Below are 26,375 nucleotides of genomic sequence, written 5' to 3'. Positions count from 1 at the left end.
TTAACACAATATCAACTGGCCGCAACTCGGACGGAAACTTCACAATGTGAAATCTGCATGTCCGCTAATACGACTGAATTATATACCTAGATGAATCCAAGAACATGCCCAAATTCACCTTTTAGGAAAGTGCATGTTACATACTCATGGTAGTCAACCCACAAACTATCAACTCCATTATACATAGTATGGACTAGATACTATGACATCCCCACTAACATCATCAGTGCCCAATAGTGGGTGTAGAACTCTGTATCAAGATCTCTCACACGCACTCCAAGATATTGAACTTTACCTGTGTAGAAGGTACATTTGCTCTTTCTGACATACAACTAGTGCTGCCTTAGAGTGTCCGGAACCTTCCTCACATGCATTTCATGCTCTTGTTCATCCTTCGAATACACCAAGATATCATCAAAGAACACAAGCACAGAGTCATCCAACAGCTCTCAAAGTCAAACATCAATCTGTTAAAAGATGAAAGATTCCCAAACGAATAACCTTGAAAGCTTAAGAGGTAGGGTGGCCATCAAGGAGAAATGGAATCTCATCTCTCTCTGACTTAGAGAACTCTAGGCGTCCACTAGTCATTTCTACATTTAACGGTTTCTTAGTTTCCTTAGCCTTAATACCAAGCATCTTCAGTTATTAGGGAGAGAGAAATGAATGTGAAGTGTGTTGGGAATCAAGGTCTTACCTATGTGTAAACCCACTCCTAGAGTGAGGAAGTATGTGTAAATGTGAATGGCTGGTAAGCCTTGGTTGTGTATGTGTGTGTGTGTTCATGTGTGAACCACTCTTAGAGGGGGAAGAATAATATCTAGATATTATTGTGTGTTTGACATAAGCAGTCACCAGTGATGTCATTTGGGGTACCTTTATACCTATAACGGTGTTGTACCTATAAAGGTGTTGTACTTCATTGAAGAAATCAATCAACATCATTCAATCATGTTTATCACTCTCTCTCTTGAGCATAGTGTTTCTCTCTCTTGATGACTGGAGGAACATCATTGTACTACATGTTTGTCTCATAGGCCAATTTTGGCCTTTTGCAGACGTAATATATCTTTCTTTCTTTCTTTCTTTCTCTCTCTCTCTTTCTCTCTCCTCCAATGCCATAGCAATGTTTCAGTTCAGTCCACCATAGCGTGTGCAGGCAGCAACCCTAGGACTACATTGTCCTTCAATAGGTATCAGAGCCCTGATTGCATCCCTTCTATTGTGCATCAGTTCGTAGCTCTCAATCAGCTGACATCAACTGTTCTTGTCATTATCAAATCTCATGCCCCTTGCTAGTGCTACCTTTTGTTGTGAGCCTTCGCCTAGCTACTCTACACGCAGAGCCATGCCACTAGCTAGCTGCACATCCTCGCTCTGCTGGCCACCCATCCATCTACTTATTGCTCTGTGTTGCTGCGCCTAATTCGCCTACCCAACTTGCACATTCGTCGTTGTGTGGCCTACGTGCCCCATTAAGGCCTAAAAGTCTTTCAAAGCCTTGTCTAAGGCTTAATATGTAAGTCCAGCGGGGCGTGCCGAGACAGATACAACCACGTCTCCAAGAGATAAAGATATAGAGAGAGAGGGGAGAGAGAGAAGGGAATAAGAACTTGCACACCGCACTGAGCGGGGAACAGGCCCTGCCCCCTTTCAGGAATTTATTCAGGAACAATCCACGGGCTTTTTAAAGCCAAGACCAATACAATCAATGAATACAATATCAAACAAATATGTCGATGTAGAAATCTTGGTCGAAGTCAATGTCGAGACACAAGATCTCTGCTGCCGAGCACACCACAAGGATGACCCAAAAGAATATCTCACCGGGCTAGTACCAGCATCCAATGTCTAAATCAAATCCCAAGTCAAGATCCAAGAAATCCCTACATTGAATTCCAGGTGCTGTAGAAGCTGATATCCGGAAGTAAATCCAATGCCAAAACTGAGATAAAAACAAGAATCCTTGAAAATAATCCCCAGGGAAGAGTGTAAACCACGATGGGCTCACGGATGGTGGCGGGACCTTCATGTCAAGTGGCAGATATCAGTAACCAGGCGAAGATGGTCAAAAGCAGTGTTGGCGGCGCTGTGGGCTACAGTCGGTATCGGCGACACTTGCTGCTGTAAGCAGAACTGGCGTTTGCTACTGCTAGCAGCGCTTTCTGCGCTATTGCCGCTGTTGGCAGTACTGTAGGTGGAGCAAGCAGAGTAAGCGAAGCAGGTAGAACTGGCAGAGCATGCAGCAACGATCGACGACGCAACCAGTGCAGGGCGGCTATGCGACAGCGGAGCAAGGTGGTGCACGGACTATGCAGGCGAAGCAACGGTGGCGCACGACTGAAACACATGCAGACTTGGTGGAAGATGGAGGCGCAGCCCTAGACCCGGCGAATGGAGAGGGTGGTGAGGTTAAAATGATGATGATGATGTTGATGATGATCTCCTTGCTCTCTACACACTTGATGCCAAAGAAGAGGGACTCAAGGTTCTTTTTATACGCGGGGAGAGCCCTACTTTTTGCTAGAAAAGCTTTAGCCAAGCTTTTTGCTTTGCTTTTGTCTTTTTGGTTTGATATTTTATTAATAATAAAATATTAATCATCTTTTGCCAAAGTTCTTGAATTATTGCTTTTCTACCTTCAAGGCCTTGCTTTTTTGGCTCGAGCTGCTTTTTGGAAAAGCGGCTTTTAGCTTTTTGATCCAGCTCAGTCTCCTCTTTCCAATGGTGCCCTTGGCTTGTGGTCAACTTAGTTCGACTTTTTGCTTTTTCTTGATTTTTGACCTAAACTCATGCTTTTTCTTGTGCCAACTTCATGATCCCTGATCCCATGCTTTCATCAACATGTCCATGTGTCCGGGCATGAGTTCCATCTTGTGAAAAGAGCTAGGAGGGCCAAATAGTTACATTTCATCAATCCTAGGAATAGGAAACCTGTTCTTCACAATGATCCTATTAAGAGCCCTGTAATCAATACACATATGCAAAGAACCATCCTTTTTCTGAACCAATAAAACTGGAGAGCAAAAGGGTGATGAACTGGGTCTAGTCAAACCCTTCTCCAGTAACTCATTCACTTGCTTCATAATCTCCTCCTGTTGTACTTGACTCACATGATACATTTCCATTAGTGAAAGAATGGGAGTATAAGAAGTAAAGTTTAATGAGACAGCTCAAAAGTTAATTAAGGTAAGTTGCCACATTCTCACCGACTTTTTGCTTTACCTCATCCCATTTTTTCTGAACATCCGCTTCAAAATTTGCGGGTAGAAACTTCTTGTTGAACATGGTCTTGAAATCTGTCCATGACTTTCTCTCCGTCCCGTCTTGTACCACCTTTAGCCACCAATTCAAGCAGCATCCTTCAAATGCATACGAACCATACAAAGCTTAGACTTTTCGGAGAAGCCCTCGCCTCCAAAATTGAGTGTCACACTTTCCGTAAAAAGCATCAAACTTGACGCTCTTCTCTCCCGGCTTGAAGTCCACTTTGCCGGTTGTTGAAGGCGCCTTTGCCTTCTTTTCCCTTACTTGGCCCGATGATGTTGCGTCCGAGAGAGCGGGCCTAGGGATGTCCTCCTTGTTTCCTCCACAAGAAGCGGAATGGGTAGCTCTAGACCCTTCTCCAATGGTGACTCCTTTGGCCCAAAGATAAGCTTTGGCAGCTTCTACTCCTTCGGCTTCGGTGGGTTGATCCTTGATGAAATCTTCAAACATCCGAGCCCTTCTATGGTCTTGTTCCTTCTTGGCTCTCCAAGCAAGGAATTCTTTATCTTGAAGAAATTGTCTAAACTGCTGAAAATCCTGGTACTCTGTTGAAGTCATGGTTGCGGTTTCATGAGCAATAGATTGTCGGCCTTGGCTCCCACCTTGAAGTCATGTATTGGCCTCATAGTTGTTCCCTTCATTAGGCCCTTGGTCTCCCTCTACTCTTGAAATGCCTCTTTCACTCCAAGAAAGATTTCCTCAAGAGCAATCCTTGCATTGAAGTCTGATACCATTGTAAGCCCAACAAAGCGTGCCGTGACACAACCACGTGTCCAAGAGATAAAGATATAGAGAGAGAGGGGAGAGAAAGAAGGGAATAAGAAACTTACACACCACACTGAGCGGAGAACAAGCCCCGCTTCCTTTCACGAATTTTCTCAGGAACAATCCATGGGCTTTTTTAAGCCAAGTCCAATACAATCAATGAATACAATATCAAACAAATATGTCAATGTAGAATCCTTGGTCGAAGTCAATGTTGAGGCACAAGATCTCTGATGTTGAGCACACCACAAGGATGACCCACAAGAATTTCTCACCGGGCTAGTACCAGTATCCAATGTCTGAATCAAATCCCAACCTTAGCGGAAGACCCAGCGAATAAAGAGGGTGGTGAGGTTGAAGATGATGACAATGATGTTGATGATGATCTCCTTGCTCTCCACACACTTGATGCCAAAGAAGAGGGGCTCAAGGTTCTTTTTATCCTTGGGAAGAGCCCCGCTTTTTACCAGAAAAGCTTTAGCTAAGCTTTTTGCTTTTATATTTTAATAATAATAAAATACTACTCATCTTTTGCCAAAGTTCTTGAATTATTGCTTTTCTAGCTTCAAGGCCTTGCTTTTTGGCCTTAGAGCTGCTTTTTGGAAAAGCAGCTTTTAGTTTTTGATCCGGTCCAATCTCCTCTTTTCAATGGTGCCCTTGGCTCGCGGTCAACTTAGTTTGACTTTTTGCTTTTTCTTGATTTTTGACAAAAATTGGTGCTATTTCTTGTGCCAACTTCATGATTCCTGATCCAATGCTTTCATCAACCTGTCCATAACTCCATGTGCCCAGGCATGAGTTCCATCATGTGAAAAGAGCTAGGAGGGCCAAATAACTACATAATAAGCCTTATATTATAATGCTTAGTAAGCTTTATTAAAAGTTCCAACACTACAACCCAAGGCAGCGTAGATGAATTGAAGAAAGCGGAAGCTTCCACAACCAAAACAGAGCAAAGTAGGAGCATTGCAAAGAAAATCAAAAACATTAGGAAGGTACAAATTTGGGGCTTATATCATTTTTTGAAAGTCTATCTTAATCAAAGCATTTATCTCGAATTCTCCTTTATTTTTTAAAATTGAGAGTACATATGTGACATTAAGATGTTGCTATAGCGTCATTTTCAAATAACCCCAAATTTAGAAACCCTGATTTCCAAAAGTCCTAATTTTTGAAAACCCTAAATTTTTTTGGCCATTTTGCTTTGTAAGAGACTAGACATTGGCATTGGATTTATTCCTTCGCTAAGATCTTTCCATATTCAATGCCTATCATGGCCACTCATCTATTCATTGAAAATTTAAACGGAGATAATTTCCATACCTGGCAGACTAAACTAAAATTTAGCCTGATGAGAGAAAGCCTCTGGACTTTCATTGAAGGAGACGAGAAAATGCCTGGAGCAGAATATCATGCCCAAAGAGCTTGGAAGCTCCGAGATCAGAAAGCCTTTGACTTTATAGCACTAGGCTTGTCCGACAATTTCATACACCACGTTGTTGATCTCCCGACTTCAAAAGAAGCTTATGAGATGCTAGATAAGCTCTTTGGAGCACACAGAAAGAGCTGTAAGGTATCTTTGTAGATAGAGTTCTACAGCCTGATGATGCAATCACATGAGAACTTCGGCACTCATGTGAACAAGATGAAGTCCCTGATGTGAACAAGAAGTCCCTGATGAACCAGCTTGCTGCACTCAAAGCTAAAGTTGAGGAAGATGTGGCCGTAGCCGTACTGATCAAGTCTATGTTCAATTGTGTTTTGTGGGTGACTTGATCTCGTGTGTACTCTACCCTTGGCACTCCATAATTGGCATGAGAAACTAGGCCATGAGCCTAAGATTTATTCTTGACACAGTATGAGGTAATCCATTGAGAGGAGGATTGTTGGGAATCAAGGTCTTACCTGTGTGTGAACCCACTCCTAGAGTGAGGAAGTATGTGTATCATGGCTGATGAGGTGGGGCCTAATTGGAGGGCAGTAATATATACAAGAATGGTCCCAGCAATAGAAGTAAGTCTCCAAGGAAGCCGGAGAAAAAAGTGGGCTAGTCTCCCATTGTAGTCTTGATGGAGGGGATGTCCCACTTGTGATCCAACGCCACACTTGACTGGAGAAGAAGATCGCAGCACCTATGTCGGAGTTAGAACTTAGGGGGACGGGAGTGCTTGAGGACCACATGGATAGGGGGGAGTCAACGTGTAGACGTGGGAGTAAAGAAAGAAGGGACAGTGAAAAAAGAGGCAAGCAGAAGAGGGGAGCATGACAGGTTCAATAGGGGGGAAATGGGGTGAAGGAGCAAAGGGGGGAGTGCAGGTCAAAAAGGGGATGGCAAGCATGCTACGCGGAGGAAGAGGGGGTTTGCACAGGAGGGGGAAACAGTGCAACAAAGAGGGGAAGTGAGAGCAGAGCAAAAGGAGGGGGGAGAAAGAGAGAGAGGGTGCAGGCAGGGGGATGGAGAGGCGGAAGGCTGGGGCAAGGGGGCCTGGATGTGCAGACTCTCCAGCTGTGACTCTTCCTTCAATCACCCCCACATACTATCCTTAGCATCCAACATTCTAACTATCACTAGCAAAAAGGAGGAAGAAGTCTTGGGAAAACATTTTACGACATAAGCTATAAGCATACACTGTCTACCACCATGCTAAACATGCTTTACTTCAGATACAGAAGTACATTCTTACCTTTGTACTGTATACATATCCATTTGGTAGAACTTGGGGAGGATTATCTTCATCCATTAACTCTTTTGTTATGTAGCATACAAGCTTAGAATGAATGTGCTTTGAGAAAGGTAAAGGAGCCGCCAGTTGCCTAAACGTTTCTTGGGACAATGGATCCTCTTTTGTGCAGCCCTCCTCATAGCAAAACCTTCGATCATAAATTTTTAGTCAAGGAATCCGCATTTTAATACAATCAGTTCACATTTTTTTTCAGAAAAAGTGTAGAAGGATACGGAGTTTTGAGCGCCGACAGCCCTGCTTGCAGATGAATGTTTAACAATGATTCTGTTGTCATTCCATACAGCTTGGAGAACTCCTGCTTAAATTGTTCGATTAACTCATCCCACTGCTTTACATCAAACAGCAACTATTCCCCGCCCCCCCCCCCAAAAAAAAAAAAGAAAAAAGAAAAAAAAGAAACAGTAAGTACCAGCTTCTGTCGCTTGTTGAAAGAAAACCCAGCCTGTATACCTTAGCCTGCTCACCTTATAGCCAGCACAATCAGTGTTGCTTTTGAAAGCAAGAGTTGCCATCGCCTGCTGTAGTTCTTTCATATGAGTGCTCCCCCATGATGCTAGATATTTCCGTGCATATATTATTGCCTCCATCATGCGCTCTCCACGTACTAATTCAATGAATTCTTGAAGCCTTAACTTGAATTCAAACTTACTCTGCAAACCATTCCACTAAAGGTCTAGTTGTCTGCCCTCATCTCTCTCTCTCTCTCTCTCTCTCTCTCTCAGCCATACTCAGTCTTGATATTTTTGAGAGTGGTATACCATCTACTGGGGGCTGATGCTCCTCTCATGTTTCTATGTTCCTAGTATTCCATGATGAGTTTCCATGGACAGTTTTGTACCACATCAGTGAGATAGCTATGATTATGTTTTGTTTCTGTTTATTTTCCTTTCCATGATGAGATATGCCATGGACATTATTGTATCATTTTGGTCTCATAGGCCCATTGAGTCTTCAGTAGACGCTTAATCCCTCTCTCTCCTCAATCTCGAGGAATGGCCCCGAGTCTCCAAGAGAAACTCGAGGCCCTCAAGACGGCAATGAAGGCACTAATCAAGGAGAATAAGAAGACATCCAATTCCAACCTCAATGAGGTGGAGAACAAACTACACCGGCACATCATGGCCCTCGAAGCACGGGTCACGGACCTTGAACAAGAGAACACAGCACTCAAGAAGGAGGTGAGTGCATTGAAAGTGGAACTCGTAGCCGTCAAGAACACAGAAGGAAGAGGGGGAGATCAATGAGAACACTCTCACGGCCATCAAAGAAGAGATCTCCAAGGAGATCACAAAGGACATGGAGGGAAAACTCGAAGCCAAGCAGACGGGATGGGTTGAGGTGGTGAAGAAGAACATCCGCAAAGAAGTGAGGGAGGAGACTCAGAGGGAAGAACATCAAATCATTCACACCACCATTGAGGAGGAGAAGATGAGGCATGCCCGCCGCCTCAACATTCGAGACACAGGTATAGCTGAGACACACAACTCCACTCCCGAGAAAGATGGACAGCTTCTATGCATGAAGCTAGGCTACAGGGAAGAGGACCCTCTCCCCTTCACCAAAGCATGGAGAGCCGGGAAAGACTCAACACGCAAGCGAGCCCTCATCCTACAGTTTGCAGGAGAGACGGAGAGGGTCACCTTCATGAGGAAGAGGGTCATACTACGAAGCTTAGAGGGAGCTCCTATTTTCTTGGATGATGATCTCACGAGGATGCAGCTAGAGCATAGGAGAGCTTGCATGCCACGAGTCTTACACGAGAAGAGAGAAGGCAAGAAGGCCTTCTATCGAGATGGTCAGGTCATCATTGATGGCCGGCCCATGGATTAGCGGTTTGGGGCCTATGGGACACAAACCAGACCACTGACAGAGATACACATGGCAGTATGGTGCAGCCTGGACGACTGGAGCATGTTATGGTGGGGAGAGACATCATACTTCTGATAGCGACACATCAGAGCACACAGAGAGGGCTACCTCGAGTAGAGGGATTCTTGTGGGAGTCAGCATACAGGAGGACCACATGCCAGGGTATCTCGAGAGGGTCGAGGGGAGTAGCAGTTCTATTCAGACTGGAGCTACAGGGGAGACTGAGAGTGGTAGCACAGGATCCAGAGGCCAGATACATGTGGATCAGCTTACAGCTCTCACAGGACAGGGTTATATACATAGCCCTATGTTACTTTCCTCCATCAGGATCCTCCTATGTCATTACAGAGGACATGCCACAGGAGGAGGAGACAGGAGCCTCGCCATACACTTGTCTGTCAGAGGAGATTATGCATTATTCTACACTAGGGGAAGTATTTCTTACGGGTAACTTCAATGCCCACACACAGTGCAGACAGTGTGAGGTGTATGACTATGATGACATGGAGATCCTCCACCCTGTGGATCCAGAGGAGATAGGGGCTAGTCGGGCATCAGAGGACACTGGACCAGACAGAGGACATTATGGGGACCACTTACTAGAGTTGGGAGCCAGGCATCGTCTCGTTATTTATAACGGGATGCTACAGTGGCCGGGATCAGGAGGGCTGACATGCTTCCCACATGGGGGTCATACACGGACTGGAGGCACGGTGGTGGACTACATTATGGGGTCTTTGGAGGCATCACAGCTTGTCACCTCATTCTCCATCCCACCTCGTCCTATTGGGGCAGATCACACATACTTGGCATTTTCACTAGCCGGATCACCAGTATCACCAGCCCCCCACATACCGACGCCACACAACCATCTACTTCACACATGACATGGCAGACATATACACTGGCAGAGTAGAGGATGGGCTCCTACACATGGATCCCCTGGCACCTATGGATACCATTACAACCCAGCTGGCATCACTCCTACACACGGCTACATTACAGAGCTTCCCACATCGTATCCACTCAGGAGAGCCTGCGAGATCTGGGACTATGCCCTAGAACAGATAGTATGATGACGAGTGCAGAGCCCTATACTCACGGCTCCGCATACAGAGAGCCTTGGGAGCCATCACAGAGCACGAGTCGAGGAGAGAGATGAGGAGACTTACTCGCCGCAAAAGGCGGGCCTTCGCAGAGATACAGGAGCTAGAGATCTTCCATTTCTTCATGAGTAGAGATAGCCCTATCTCATGGCGGCACTTCAGAGAGCCCCGGACACTGACACCCATTGCAGACCCACCGACATGGCGCACATATGCAGAGGGCCTATACCATGCCCCACAACAGCCACCTATACCTCAGCCACAGGAGCCTCGACCTACCATAGCTAGCTTCTTTACCCACTCAATGATAAAGGAAGCTATCCGCCGCCTACAGCATGGACGGGCCGCCGACCATATGGGCCTACAGGGTCAGCATCTCATATATGCAGTAGATTCTTTGGCTCCTTTTCTTGCACACCTGTTTAACAGGGCACTAGCAGAGTGTTTGCTTGCGGAGTGGACGATGCACACCATTGTGCCGATCCACAAAACAGGGGATATGCTCGATCCGAGCAACTACAGGACGGTTATGGTTGGCCACGTGTTGGCCAAACTCTATGGTGCAGTATTGGAGCAAGAGCTTAGCTTATATGCTGAGCGAGCAGGTTTACGCTCATCAGGGCAGGCAGGCTTCAGGAGAGCTTTCTCTACCACTGACCATGTATTCACTTTGAGATGCATGATTGATCAGGCCAGAGTGAGGAAGAGAAAGCTCTATTGCTGCTATGTGGTTTTTCGCAAGGCATTTGACACAATACCACGAGAGAGGCTCTTTCAGCGCCTGCAGTCTCTTGGCATACCAGCAGATATGACATGGGGCATCTATGCATTATATGAGCAGGTTTTTGGGCGAGTCAGATGCCCAGGAGGTATGTTCGAGACTATCACTAGCACCATTGGTGTGAAGCAAGGATGCCCACTTTCCCCCACGCTATTTGGGTTATACATTGATGAGGTGGTTGACTTCATTACACGGGGAGGCGGAGATGGAGTTGATCTAGCAGGTACCTCAGTACATATTATGCTTTATGCTGATGATATTGTATTAGTGTCTAAGTCTCCAGGAGGTCTACAACAGCATCTACATGCACTCGATGATTTCTGCACACAGAGGGGTCTTACTGTGAACCTTGGGAAAACCAAGGTTATGGTCTTTCATACATCGAGACAGGGCAGGAGTCAGCTAACATTCACTCTCGCAGGACGCCAAGTGGAGGTGGTGACATCATACGTGTACCTAGGGGTTACCTTCTCTGCAGCAGCCACGTGCTTCACCATGGGTTCAGCAGCCAGAGCCAGATTGACATGGGGATATGCAGCATTGGCTATGCTAGAGAGACAATGCCACCAGGCGCATTTGCAGGAGCCCCGGACGAAGGGGTGGCTATTTGACACATTAGTCACACCGGCACTGATGTATGGAGCAACGGTATGGACGCCAGGACTTGCTACCCATTGGTGGACACAGATACAGAGACCACAGGTCCTCATGATGGCACGCATGATACGCAGCAAACCGTCAGTACCTCATGACATTATCCGAGCAGAGTTTGTTGCGCCTCCTATGATGGTAGAGGCCATATTCCAGACTATATGCCTGCTAGACAGATTCAGAGAGATGCCACAGGAGAGATTGTCATACAGAGCTTTTGAGGCATCTAGACAGCTGGGTGAGGCAGGAGACACAGGATCATGGTACGCATAGGTCACACATTGGTTCTCACAGCACGGCCTAGACATGGATCATCTACCACCATTCCAGTATGACAGGGATGCACCACATATCCGTCTCTCTCATTGTGAGAGGAACAGAGTATTGAGACAGGACCTATGGCAGCTCTATACACGAGAGACATGGATATCGCCTACACAGCCTCTTCCACCAAAGATGCTATACTACAGAGATCACTTCATGAGTGAAACTCGGGGCGGTGAGTGCCCGGGGAACTAGAGCCTTTGACACACTTGTTGATACCATCAATGCATATTAAACCACTTAAACAAACATAAAAGCTGGACAAAACATCCACAAATGCTGAAAATGGAGCTTGCACACGTGACACCACATAGAGGCCGGAATGGGCCGACCCCCCCCTTGGAGTATTTTATTACCCAAGGAGAATAATATCATGCACAAGCTTTGAGGGCCTTACTCTCCCCACGGGAGATGCCGGATTATCCATATACAAATGCCATAACACAGCCCAACACGAGGCAACCAAGCCGGAACATAGGCTGTAGAAATGCCGAGCCAACAATATAATCCATATACCTCCGTGTGGGTACTGATTCTTCCCCAAAAACCACGGGTCTTCATGCAATAGAAAGGGTACAGCAAGTACAACTCTCCATTCAGCCGGTACAGCAAGTACAATGGCTGGTACAGCCGGTACAATGGCTGGTATAGCCGGTATGGTGGCTGGTATAGCCGGTACGGTGGCTGGTATAGTAGGTACAACAAGTACAAAAGCTGGTACAACCGGTACAATGGGTGGTACAACAAGTATAGAAGTTGGTACAACCAATACAAGGGCTGGTACAGCAAGTACAAATGTTGGTACAACAAGTACAATGGCTAGAAATCATAATAAATGATTAAATACCCTTGCCTTCAGTGTTTCTTCGCGATGGAAGCCTCCAAAACAGTCCCCAACAGCCAGTATTCTTCATGGGCAGCCTTCAAGAGAGAGAGAAAGAGAGTAGCCATCATTAGGGCAGACTGTAACGGTGGTAGAGGCTAGTGTGCAGCAAGAGAGCCTCTATTAATGAAGAGAGAGGGCTCCAATTTATAGATTTGGGCCTCCCATGAGCTAAATTGGCAAGAGAAGGCTACGATGACAAGTAGAGAGCCACACAATAGCTGAAGTGACAAGTGTGAGGCCACTTGTCTCACTTTGATCCACTTTCTGACAAGTGTGAGGCCACTTGTCTCACTTTGATCCACTTTCTTGCCACATGTCCCAATCTAAGAGATGGGTCCTTCCATAATCTTTACCTCTAAAAATATCCCAACTAGTAGACATTCTGTCATAGGCACTTTGCCAACTCTTGGTATCTGCTCAATTCCAGATGTAATGACGCGAACAGAATTTCGATCGGAGTCGGGCCAAAAATAGTAACTCTCCTAAATTTTAGGAGTGTGGTCCTTTGTATTCTAGGATAATCCCCCATTCCCAAAGCTTGTACTTTCCAAATATTTTAACATCCTGGAGTCCACCAGACCCCTTTCAGACTGGGAAATGTCCAGGCTGGTGACATCCTCCCCAACTTCTTAAAAGTTGTCCGCAACTTTAAGCTTCAAGCCATATATTCAAGATATAATCATGTCCCATCGATTGGGTGAGACGAGACAGTCTCAAAAATCCAATATAACTGAAGAGTGTCCCAAAGAAATGGGCGAGACTAAATAAGTCTCCATAATACCAATATCAAAATCATGTCCCAAGATAAATGGGTGAGACAAAAAACAGTCCCATAAGTCCAGATATCATAATCCATGTCCCAAAAGTTAATGTGCGAGACAAAACAGTCCCATAAGTCCAGATATCATAATCCATGTCCCAAGTAAATGGGCGAGACAAAATAAGTCTCCTGCCAACAAGACATCTGTCCACATGACCCTTGGCATAGACATAAGTCCCGTCATGTCCACTTTACCACTTGCACTCCGTGTTGGTACTCTGACCACACACCTTGGATGAGAGGTGGGCTCAAGTAACAAGATAAAACAATCACTCGCAGGCATAGATAACCTGGTGTTCCATAAGCTTTTCTGCTACACATAGTTTATAGGCATTTCGGCCACCAATAGTTTGTAGGCATTTCGGCCACCAACTCACACTAGCCTCTCAAGTGCCCATGTTCCCTTCCATCTGCTCTCTATTGTTCCACCCACACATGGTAGAAACAATCTTCAAGAGAGCACTTAGGACAAGAGAACACTACACAGGGTATGTTGTGCTTGTCACTACCCTTTGAAGTGCCCATGTTCCCTTCCATCTGCTCTCTATTGTTCCACCCTCACATGGTAGAAACAATCTTCAAGAGAGCACGTAGGACAAGAGAACACTACACAGGGTATGTTGTGCTTGTCACTACCCTTTGAAGTGCCCATGTTCCCTTCCATATGCTCTCTATTGTTCCACCCTCACATGGTAGAAACAACCTTCAAGAGAGCACGTAGGACAAGAGAACACTACACAGGGTATGTTGTGCTTGTCACTACCCTTTGAAGTGCCCATGTTCCCTTCCATATGCTCTCTATTGTTCCACCCTCACATGGCAGAAGCAACCTTCAAGAGAGCACGTAGGACAAGAAATCTCCATCGATATAATCCATCCCAATGAAAAGAATTCATCCCATTAAAGGGAGCCATAAACAATGTTTCCCTGAAACCATCTCAAGGCAAACAACAACACCTTTCTCCTTGCATAGCTATATAAGAGTTAGTGAACATCAAAAACACTTCATAGTAAATAGCCAAAGCACCAACTTTGCAAACTCAAAGTATACTTAGCTTTTCTTTGCCAGGTTGGTCATGAAGCCAAAAGAAATATCTCATCACCATATCCTTAAGATATCCTGAGATATATCTCCATATAGCTTGCCTGTAAGCTTGATAATATAATCCACAATATCCATATGGAAAGAGTGCTAAACGTGTGCACATAAAGTCAGCTTCACACTTCCACGATAAAATTCTGTGAATTCATAAATCCTTAGATCAACAAGCTGTCTATTGCTCATGCTCTTGCTTCATAAGCTATGAAGCAGCTGGCCATGCTTAACAGCAATGATGGTAAGTGTGGTCCCCACTTGAGATCTTTTCTCTTCCTTATTGATAGAAGGAAGCCTCCGCTTCCAAGAAAGCCTATGCTCTGATACCAATGAAACTCGCGACGGTGAGTGCCCGGGGAACTAGGGCCTTTGACACACTTGTTCATACCATCAATGCATATTAAACCACTTAAACAAACATAAAAGCTGGACAAAACATCCACAAATGCTGAAAATGGAGCTTGCACACGTGACACCGCACAGAGGCCGGAATGGGCCGACCCCCCCCCCCCCCTTGGAGTATTTTATTACCCACGGGATATGCCGGATTATCCATATACAAATGCCATAACACAGCCCAACACGAGGCAACCAAGCCGGAACATAGGCTGTAGAAATGCCGAGCCAACAATATAATCCATATACCTCCGTGTGGGTACTGATTCTTCCCCAAAAACCACGGGTCTTCATGCAATAGAAAGGGTACAGCAAGTACAATGGTTGGTACAATAGGTACAGTGGCTGGTACAGCCGGTTTGGTGGTTGGTACAGCCGGTACGGTGGCTGGTACAGCAAGTACAACAAGTACAGAAGTTGGTACAGCCAGTACAGTGGGTGGTACAGCAAGTATAGAAGTTGGTACAGCCAATACAAGGGCTGGTACAACAAGTACAAATGCTGGTACAACAAGTACAATGGCTAGAAATCATAATAAATGATTAAATACCCTTGCCTTCAGTATTTCTTCGCGATGGAAGCCTCCAAAACAGTCCCCAACAGCCGGTATTCTTCATGGGCAGCCTTCAAGAGAGAGAGAAAGAGAGTAGCCATCATTAGGGCAGACTGTAACGGTGGTAGAGGCTAGTGTGCAGCAAGAGAGCCTCTATTAATGAAGAGAGAGGGCTCCAATTTATAGATTTGGGCCTCCCATGAGCTAAAATGGCAAGAGAAGGCTACGATGACAAGTGGAGAGCCACACAATAGCTGAAGTGACAAGTGTGAGGCCACTTGTCTCACTTTGATCCACTTTCTTGCCACATGTCCCAATCTAAGAGATGGGTCCTTCCATAATCTTTACCTCTAAAAATATCCCAACTGGTAGATATTCTGTCATAGGCACTTTGCCAACTCTTGGTATCTGCTCAATTCCAGATGTAATGACGCGAACAGAATTTCCATCGGAGTCGGGTCAAAAATAGCAACTCTCCTAAATTTTAGGAGTGTGGTCCTTTGTATTCTAGGATAATCCCCCATTCCCAAAGCTTGTACTTTCCAAATATTTTAACATCCTGGAGTCCACCAGACCCCTTTCAGACTGGGAAATGTCCACGCTGGTGACAATGAGTATCACTGATGATGGATTTATAGAGAGGCCTAGATACATGGAGGGCTTTTTACCACACGGCTCCCAAGTAGCTATTGGTCAGCTTAGAGTCTCATCACATCGATTGGAGATCGAGACTGGCAGAGCAGCACGGATCCCCCGAGAGGAGAGGGTATGCAGATTGTGCAGAGAGGAGGTGGAGAGTGAGGAGCATTATGTATGCAGATGCAGAGCATATACAGCCATCAGAGAGAGATATCCCATTTTATTCAGAGAGCCACATTCCCTACGCCAGATCTTTGAGGCAACAGACCAGCGCATACTGGGGAGATTCATTCTAGACATACAGTGTCACAGAGAGACATCATTAGAGGCTCAGACAGCTCCAGAGGGGGGACAACAGACACAGATTACTACATTTTTTCAGAGATCCACCCCACTCCCAGTCCCTACACAGCAGGGAATTACTCTCCAGAGAGCAGAGACACTCAGAGCCCGCAGGAGACAGAGGACACCTGGCTTTTGGACACCACGCCTATACGAGAGAGAGATGACAGAGATCAAAGCTCAGTTTCACAGAGAGGGTGCGGAGCGACTCGCTGTGGACACCCCCTTCATTGATGTATACCATTCTATACTCCCAGTATGGTACAGGATGGAGCTAGCTAGGTTGCATATCATGATTGTATACTCCATGCATATAGTTTTGCATTCTCCTAGTAGTAGAGCTCCATCACCTCCCCCACTCATTGTACTTATTGCACACCTAGATTCAGCTTTTTAATTCAGTACTTTTTCATTTTGCTGCTACCCTTTTCTTTTTCTCTTTTGTGGTGAATGGGATAAGCTGCTTTCTCTAGGCACAGGAACAGGGCATCAGTCTACCCATCCGCACCCTAGAGGAGCTTCTAGATGCAGAGTTTGTTGATGACAGGGCAGCCTCTCTCTCTGGCACGGAAGGAAACCTGCAGCGCTTTGTTGGTGCCGTCAAGGAGTTTTGCCTAGCCTCAGCAGCCGCCTGCACTAACTCGCACACGTTGTGTGATTTTTGGGTCGGTGCATCCCCACCCCGACTTGGCATCTAGTTGGGGCCTTTCGGTGGATTCCTAGGGGCACTGCAGTTTACTACCTCAGCTGCCATGTGGGCATAGACATTTCTTCCGAGCAGCAGATCGCCCCCCTCCTCGAGCATTCAGAGGAAGCTGCTTTACTGGGGTTCAACTCGACTCTCCTTGGTTGGACGGGTAGTGGTGGCCAACCACGTACTCCTAACCACCATGCGGTACATTGCTTCTTGTTGGGCTTTTTCTCGGTCTTGCATCAGACAAATACAGTAGCTCATTGGAAACTTCTTGTGGCCCGGCAGTGATGAGTGGGCGGCTCGCACCAAGGTGGCATGGAGAGTCATCGTATAGTCTCCTCAGAGGGGAGGCCCTGGCATCATTAATCCTGCCACCAAGAGCGGAGCTTTACTAGGGAAGCTCGTTGTCCGTAGACTCCAGCTGAAGGAGAACCATGGAAGCACTTCCTCTTTGCATGAATCTTAGCCTGCACCCCATCATGTCAAGAACAGTGGCTGCCATTAAGTGAATCTTCTCAACGCCCCCTCTCCACAAGCTCGGTCCCTCTTTCAGGGACAAGTTTGCCGCCAGCTTTATTCATGCCTGAGAGGTCCTTCGTCCCTCCCTCTTTCAGAAACCTCGCTCCTGCGTTGAGGAGCTCTTTTGGCAGCCGCTGCTATGGAATGCTCGCTCTCATCTCCCCTCTGGTCACTACCTCAGCACTCGCGCTCACACAGCATGGGGCTGCCTATGCTCAAGGCTGGCCCAGACAGTGGGCACTTGGCTCCCCCCCCCCCCCTCCCCCCCCGCCCGCCCCAAAGCCCCAACACGAGCGCTTATCAAGGATCCACAAGGGGACACACTTAAGCCTCACCATCATTTCTGCCATCCCACCCGATTGGCGTACCTCGTTAGCCCCTCCACCTGAACCTGAGTGGGTAGCTTTCTTCTCACGTTATGGTGTCCCCTTGGCGGTCTTTGTGCCATGCAGGCCCCATGGGCGTGTTTGCCCCAGATGGCCTATTCAGTTGGGGACTTTGGCCACCTACTACCTAGACGCGCTAACTTTGGCAAGAACTACCCCTCCACAGCGGGTGAGTGGTAGGATTCCACGACTATCAATGGCATATCGATCCCTATTCTCTCAAAGTGACGACACTTCATGATGTCTGTGGCTTTGGGAGAATCGCCTCTTAGTTCCACACCTTCCAAGAATGCTAGGAGTGCTTGCAAGGCAGCTCAGATTATGGTCTGGGTCCCTTTCTCACTAGGAACGGTGTCTGTCTTTTCTTGCATTACAAGCGCCCAGTGTGGCTTCTCCCCTCCCCCAAGGATGTAATCCCCAAGAGTGACCAGCCATGGATGGAGCCGTGCCCCCAGAATCTCTCTTTTTTTCTAGCATTTATACCTCCTCGGAGTGTTGTAATCTGCTTCCAGATAACAGTTTTACTAATTGGATCTTTCCTTTCAACCTGCTACATGGCTAGCAATATGGGGAGTTTTCCCCCTCTGAGAGGCTGCTGACAAGCCCAAACCGTGACCCAGCTGGCCTGGGCTGTTTTTGGCTGTAGCCCAAGAGATCGCCTTGCTGTCCTACCACTCTTGAAGGCCAATTCCCCTCCCCACCCCCCCTCCCCCGAAGCACGCACATAGAGACAGCTGATTTTAGAAACATCATGCCCACCAATGTATGACCGGTGCAGCAATCTATTTTAAGAATCCTTAAATTGGTCAAATGAAAAATAGCTCATTACAAAGATAAGAGTGCAATAGTGGCTTCAGGCATAAATTAATAGCATAATTAGCATATGTTGTATGTAAATATAATGGAAAGAGTAATTAGCTAAATTTTTGGAATGAGTAGCTGGAAAACTTAGACCTTGGCTTTTTTCAGCTTGGATTTGTTCTCAGCACACCATGCAAGAGCCTCAGAACAATCCTTGTTCCGCAAGCATTCGATCACCTTCTTGGCATCCAAAAAAATATCGGTATCCACAAGATCCTGCAGTCATCAAGACCATTTGTTGATAGGGTTTTGCAAATATGCTTGTCTTCATCTGATCCATCAATACAACCCTCATCTGCACAAGTCAGGAAGAACATAGATGTCATTGAAAATTGGGCCAGGGTAGCAGTACCTCGATGCCACTGGATTCAGCTAGCTTCAACGCTGTGTCATAATAGGATGAGCGAAGCGTATAATCTACTAAAATGCGATCCACACGCACGTTGTTCCATTTTGATTGCATTTCCTTGCCTCCAATTTGTAGAATTTCTAAGTGGTCTAGCCGTGCTTTGCTCCTTTGCACTTCTGTTTGCTCAGACTTGTTGCTCTCATCAAGCTGCAAGGGTTTCAATGAGATTAAGAGTTGGACAAGAGAGAAATGCATCTTCAAAAATCTGCAGCACAAACTTAACTTCATCGGCATGCACCATGCAAGAAAAGGTGTTGGCACAAAATTTGCCATGTTGGACACCAACAGGAAGTACATAAACCATAAAAAGGTTCGAACCTAAAACCTCATCTCAATCCCCCATTTCAAGTAATTTGGCATTGTCATCTAAAACATATGTATATATTAGACATGGCCATATAAGAGGACAACTATCGTCATCATATAAATACACATATATGTATATATGTGTACACACCATAGTCACAAGGGAACGGGAACGTTTTGGGGAACGGATGACTGTTTGGAACGGGAACGAAAAGCTTGAATAAAAGGGAACGGAATCGGGAACGCCACATCATTGCATAAATGTGTTTATAAATTTACTTTATATATCTGTAAATGCTTTGGAAAGAGGCATAGTAAAGAAAGAACCTCAAACCATCTCAGTAGTGGCCATGATAATGCATAGATGTGTTCTACATGATACATAGTTCACTTATATTTCTTACATGGTCTGCGGTGCCATTTTGGAACGGGAACGGGAACGGGAACGGGAACGGCTATCTCTATGGAACGCGTTCCCCCGTTCCAAGAGCTTGGAACGACGTTCCCTTGTGACTATGGTACACACGTACACACACACGTGTGTGTTTTTGTGTGTGTGTGTGTGTGTGTTAGACATGGCCATATAAGAGGACAACTATCGTCATCATATAAATACATATATATGTATATTTGTGTACACACACACACACACACACACACGTGTGTTTGTTTGTGTGTGTGTGTGTGTGTGTGCGTGCGTGTGTACACACATATATATATATATGTATTTACATGATGACGATAGTACACACACACACGTGTGTGTGTGTGTGTGTGTGTGTGTGTGTGTGTGTGTACACATATATACATATATATGTATTTATATGATGACGATAGTTGTCCTCTTGTATGGCCAGGTCTAATATATACGTATGTTTTAGATGACAATACCAAATTACTTGAAATGGGGGATTGAGATGAGGTTTTAGGTTGCGCACACACACACACACGTGTGTGTGTGTGTGTGTGTGTGTGTGTACATATGTATACGTCTATACATGTGTGTGTGTGTCGGGGTCACAGTGTACCGGCGTTTTTTGCAGTAGTGTGCGCCACACACAAAAAAAAGTGTGTATATTTATATAGATATATAGGTATATAGACATGTATATATGTATGTACATATATACATGTAAATACACGTATATATGTATGTACATATATACATGTAAATACATGTGCGTGCGTGTATATAATGTGTGTGTGTGTGTGCAAGCGCGAGTGCATATGTAATATATATCAGGGCATATGCTTATACGTGTGTGTGTGTGTGTGTGTGTGTGTGTGTGTGTGTGTGTGTGTGTAATTATTTGGCCCTCCGAGCTCTTTTTCACAGGATGGAACTCTTTCCCGGACACATGGACAGGTTGGTGGACACATGGGAACGGGGTTCTTAAAACTGGCACAGGAAAAAGCACAAGCCTTGGTCAAAAAGCAAGAAAAAGTAAAAAGTCAACTGCTTTGACCAAGAGTTGAGGGCATCATTGGAAAGAGGACATCGAACTAAATCAAAAAGCTAAAAGCTACTTTTTCAAAAAGCACCTCCAAGGCCAAAAAGCAAGGCCTTGAAGCTAGAAAAGCAATGACTAAAGTTGAGTAATATTTTACTATTAAAAAGACCAAAAGCAAAGTAAAAGGCAAAAGCAAAGCAAAAGCATCACTTTTTGGCAAAAAGCAAGGCTTCCCCAAGTATAAAAGAAGCATGATCCTCTCTTGAGCATCAAGTTGAAGAAGAACCTCTTCATCGCGTTGCCATCTTCGTTGAAGCGTGGAGATCATCTTCTTCATCATCATCTATGAACCACATCAAGGAGTTTTTCATCGTTGCCGGTTGATTCAAGAGCGCCTCCATCAACTGCAGTGCCATGTCATCATCTTTCCATATGACTGTACGGATCCGTACAGCCGTACGGAATTGTACTGGCTATGCGAACATAAAATTTTAGAAACCCTAAAATTGCTCCAAAAATCCTAAAAACTGCTTTTTGGAAGTTTTTATCGCCCAAAAACCATCAAAACAGATTTTATATGAGCTTTCTTGTGAGAAAGAGCTTTTCCATGGTTTTCTTCATGGACAAGGCCTTAGGAGTTATGGAAATTACTAATGGGATGAGCGAGTATTTCTTGGACATAGAGCTTGGACATGGAGAACTTGGGCATGAAGCTTGGACATAAACATGGAACTTGGACATATAGCTTCGGCATGAAGCTTGGACATAAACATAGAACTTGGACATATAGCTTGGGCATGAAGCTTGGACATAAACATGGAGAACTTGGACATATAGCTTCAGCATGAAGTTTGGACATGAATTGGAACTTAGACTTGGATTGGATCCAAACTTGGATTTGGATCCAGACTTGGATTTAGACTTGGATTTGGATCCAGACTTGGATCTGGACTTGGATTTGGATCTGAACTTGGATTTGGACTTGGATCTCGACTTGGACTTAGATTTGGATCTGAACTTGTATTTTGGACTTAGACTTGTATTTTGGACTTAGACTTGATCTGGACTTGGTTTTGGTTTTGATTTGGACTTCGAACTTGGATTTGGATTTGGATTTGGATATTGGATCTGGTACGAGCCCGGTGAGAGAGACACTTTAGGTCATCCCCGTGGTGTGCTCGGCATAAAAGATCTTGTGCCTCGACATCGAATTGGATATCCTACATCGGCATATCTATTTGTTTTGTATTCATTGATTGTATTGATCCTGGCCAGCGGATCCGTGGATTGTTCATGAATAAATTCCTGAAAGGGAGCAAGCCTGTTCTCCGCTCTCTCTCTCCTCTCTCTCTATATCTTTCTCTCTTGGACACGTGGTTGAGTGTCACTGCACGTCCCGCTAGGCTTATAGTGTGTGTATAATATAATATAATATATGTATGTGTGTATAATATAATATAATGTGTGTGTGTGTGTGTGTGTGTGTGTGTGTGTGCGCGCGCGCGCGTGTGTGCATGCGAATCTATCCAACGACGACTGCGTGAAAGATTTTGTGCGCCAACGATAGTGTCAGTCTTCTTTGTGCAACTGAGTGCTTTCACTCGCCCGTGTGTGTGTGTGTTACATGCTCGTGTGTATGTGTGTTGCATGCATGTGTGGTATCTGATGCAGCCCTTGCTTATGAGGACATATGCTTATATGTAGTGCTGGATGTGAACAAGCACTTACTCCAAGGGTACTTTTGTCCTTGGACCGTTGGTGTGAAAGGACACCTAGACTAGGTTTATTATTAACAATTGTGTCACCAGCTTGGACATTTCCTAGTATGAAAGGGGTCTGGTGGACTCTAGGACGTCTAAATATTTGAAAAGTACAACTTTTGGGATGGGGGATTATCCAAAGGATCTCAATCCTAAAATTTAGGAGGATTACTATTCTCCGATGAAAATTCCGTTCGCGTCATTACGTCTGGGGGGGGGGGGGGGGGGGACATGCCAAAGCACATTCGGCAAAAGGTCTACCAATTGGGATATTTTTAAAGGTAAAGATTATGGAAGAACCCAGCTCTTAGATTGGGACATGTGGCAAGGAAGTGGATTAAAGTGAGACAAGTGACCTCACACTTGTCACTTCAACTATTGTGTGGCTCTACAATTGTCATTATAACCTTCCCTTGCCATTTTAGCTTACAGGAGGTATAGTCACCAAAAACGTTTCGAGGTTTTTGATATTTTAGGGATTTTTGACGTTTCACGACAAAACATTTCGTCTTTCGGCTAAGAAACGCAGAGGTTTCGTAGTTTTTTCTATATAAATACAATAAAATGGTTTAGAACTTGTAGTTTGTAGAATTATTTGTAGGACTAGCTAGTGCTAGCTAGGCACTTAAAATATGGTAAAAGCTTAGGCAATTGTGGTCACAATTGGACAATTGGGGAGTTGTGGAATTGTGACTCCTAAGAAATTGGGCAATTGTGAGAAATTTGAGATTTATGAGAAATTGGGCAGTTGAGCATTTAGGGAATTGGAAATATTGAGGAATTTGTGAGAAATTGAGAGAAAAGAAAGAAAGCTGTATTAATGTCTACTAGAGGCCGAACTCGACCTATGAGACAAATCAATGTACAACTGTCAATGTCTTCTGGATGTTCAGAAAAAAAAAGAACAAAATGAACATGAAATAAACTATGAAAGTACTGAGCTAGTGGGGGGGGGTGATGGATGGAGCACTACTGCTAGAGGCTCAGTATGCAACCTATATGCGCACGGTATACAAGAATGCAATGCAGATCTGTCTAGCTCCAACCAGTACCATAATGGGAGTGTAATATGTGATACATAGACGACCGCGAGGCAAAAATACCTTGGAGCATGATCTCCGGGTGTGAGTGTAAGTGAGCTAGCCGCTCCTGGATATGGTGCTGATGTCGAGCACGTGACTCTGTGATCTCCCTCTGATGTAGTCTGGGAGTCTGGTAGCCTGGTGCTCTCGATCTCCGTCTGGCTCGGAGGTCCGCAACACGCTGAAGTGTAACCCCCTCCTGTGTCAGGATAGACACTAGGATAGATCTCTGGAAGAAATCAGTGAGCTGGAGCTGTCGCCCACCTCTCCCTGTGGTATGAGTCCGTAGCAATGTCTCTCTGTGGCGTTGTGTCTCTAGCAAGAACTGGCCAAATCTGCGCTGGTCTACGGACTCCATGATATGGAGAAGTGAGGAATGTCAGCTGAAGATGGTGGTGTATCTCTCTCTAATGACACTGTATGCTCTGCATCTGCATACATAATGTCCCTCACTCTCAACCTCCTCCTGGCATAGTCTGCATATCCTCTCTGCTCTGGGGATCCGTGCTGCCCTACCTGCCTCAATCTCAAGCTAGTGTGATGACACTCTGAGCTGACCAATCACCACTCGGGCACTGTGAGGCATGTACACATCCATGTATCCACGTCTCTGTATGAATCCATCCGCTGAGATACGCATAAACTGATCTCTGTAGTATAGCATCTTCAACGGCAGAGGCTCACTGGGTGTAATCCAAGTCTCTTGAGTGTATCGCTGCCATAAATCTTGCCGAAGGACTCTGTTCCTCTCACTGTGAGAAGTTGGATGTGTGGTGCATGTATATCATACTAGGAATGTGGCAGGTGATCTATGTCAAGACCATGCTGAGTGAGCCACTGTATCATCTGTGAATACCATGATCTCCTATCTCCACTCTCTGCGAGCTGCCTGGACACCTCAAAAGCTCTATGTGAGAGTCGATCTGATGGCATATCTCTTATCCTCTGTATGAAGCACATCGTCTGGAAGAGGGCCTCTACTAGCATAGGAGGTACATCAAACTCCGTCCGGACAATGTCATGTGGGACGGAGGGTTTGCTCTGGATCACCCGTGAGAGCATGAGAATCTGAGGCCTCTCTATCTGAGACCATGTGGAGGTGGCGAGCCCAGGTGCCCATACTGCTGCAGCATACATCAAAGCAGGGGTGACTAGTGTGTCAAACAACCACCCCCTCGTGCGGGTGGTGACACTCTCTCTAGCATGGCCAGAGTTGCATACCCTCATGTGAGTCTCTCCCTAGCTGCCTGTGCCATAGTAAATCTTCCTGGCAGAGTCGTAAATGTAATCCCCAGGTACGCATATGAGTCTACCACCTCTACTTGTCCTCCTGCTAGTGTAAAGATGGCCTGTCGTCGAACCGGCTCTGAGGTGTGGAAAATCATGGCCTTGGTTTTCCCAAGGTTCACTGTAAGTCCCCTCTGTGTGCAGAAGTCATCGAGTGCATGGAGATGGTGCTGTAGTCCCATCTGTGACTCAGAGACCAGAATAATATCAGCTGCATATAGCATAATGTGGACTATGGTACCAGAGATGTCTACCCCGTCGCCACCACCGTGACCAATGAAGTCAGCCACCTCATCGATGTATAGCCCAAATAGTGTAGGAGAGAGTGGGCATCCTTGCTTCACACCTATGGTGCTAGCAATAACATCATATAGCCCCCCGGGGCATCGTATGCGCCTGAAGACCTGCTCATATAAAGCATAGATGCCCCAAACCATCTCTGATGGGATCCCCAATGACTGTAGGCACTAGAAGAGTCTCTCTCGTGGCACCGTGTCAAATGCTTTGCGGAAATCCACAAAGCAACAGTATAATCTCTTCTCCCGTGCCCTAGCCTAGTCAATCAGACATCTCAGAGTGAATATATGGTCAATAGTGGAGATAGCTCGTCGGAATCCAGCCTGCCTTGCTGCTCGCAGTCCATTCTTCTCTGCGTATGAGCTCAACTCTGCCTCGAGCACTGCGCCATAAAGTTTGGCCAATGTATGACCAATCGTGATAGTCCTGTAGTTGTTGGGGTCTAGCATGTCTCCCGCTTTGTGGAGAGGCACGATGGTGTGCATAGTCCACTCAGCTAGTAGACCCTCCACTAGTGCCCTATTAAAGAGGTGAGCAACAAAGGGTCCTAGTGTGTCAGCTGCATAAATAAGATGCTCACTCTGTATACCTGTGTGGTCAGCCAATCTCCCATGCTATAACCGGCAGATAGCTCTCAGAGGTGGTAGGGCGGGATTCATGTGGTTGTGGTATGGGCGGCTGCTAAGGGATATGGTAGAGGCGGAGGAAGAGAGGTGACTGAAGATGGCGTGCACGAGAGAGAGAGAGAGAGAGAGAGAGAGAGAGAGAGAGAGAGAGAGAGGATGTTTGGGCTAGAGAGAGAGAGAGAGAGAGAGAGAGAGAGAGAGAGAGAGACCAACATTGAAAAAAAACACTCAGCCAATTTTTTTTTTAAAGACAATTTATTTTTTTAGAAACGAAAAAAAAATCCCCGTTTTTGAAACGCGTTTTGGCCATTTCGGGGTTTCTCAGCCTAGAAACGCGTTTCTATGTGACTATGACAAGAGGCCCAAATCTATAAATTGGAGCCCTCTCTCTTCATTTGTGTTGGGGTAAAGGCATTATGCCCACCCTTATAGTGTGTACAAGCCCAGAAGTTATAGTA

At 45.6% G+C, this 26,375-nt stretch overlaps 1 protein-coding gene across 1 annotated transcript in view; it reads right to left on the bottom strand.

Annotated features, from left to right (window-relative positions):
• LOC147642067 (LisH/CRA/RING-U-box domains-containing protein) overlaps positions 1 to 26,375 on the bottom strand; it is a 96,142-nt gene that overhangs the window by 22,362 nt on the left and 47,405 nt on the right. The window contains exons 2-6 of the mRNA XM_086802539.1: positions 19,052 to 19,255; positions 18,793 to 18,915; positions 7,241 to 7,426; positions 6,989 to 7,122; positions 6,717 to 6,903 (exon numbers count right to left, since the gene is read on the bottom strand). Of these exons, the coding sequence (XP_086658665.1) occupies positions 6,717 to 6,903; positions 6,989 to 7,122; positions 7,241 to 7,426; positions 18,793 to 18,915; positions 19,052 to 19,255 (834 nt within the window). The remainder of the gene's footprint in view (positions 1 to 6,716; positions 6,904 to 6,988; positions 7,123 to 7,240; positions 7,427 to 18,792; positions 18,916 to 19,051; positions 19,256 to 26,375) is intronic.

This window comes from Cibotium barometz, chromosome 1 (genome assembly GCF_041138505.1).
Source record: "Cibotium barometz isolate CiBa-2024 chromosome 1, ASM4113850v1, whole genome shotgun sequence".
Classification (NCBI taxonomy): domain Eukaryota; kingdom Viridiplantae; phylum Streptophyta; class Polypodiopsida; order Cyatheales; family Cibotiaceae; genus Cibotium; species Cibotium barometz.
The sequence above is the reverse complement of the archived record's forward strand: the minus strand, read 5'-3'. Positions and strand labels throughout refer to the sequence as shown.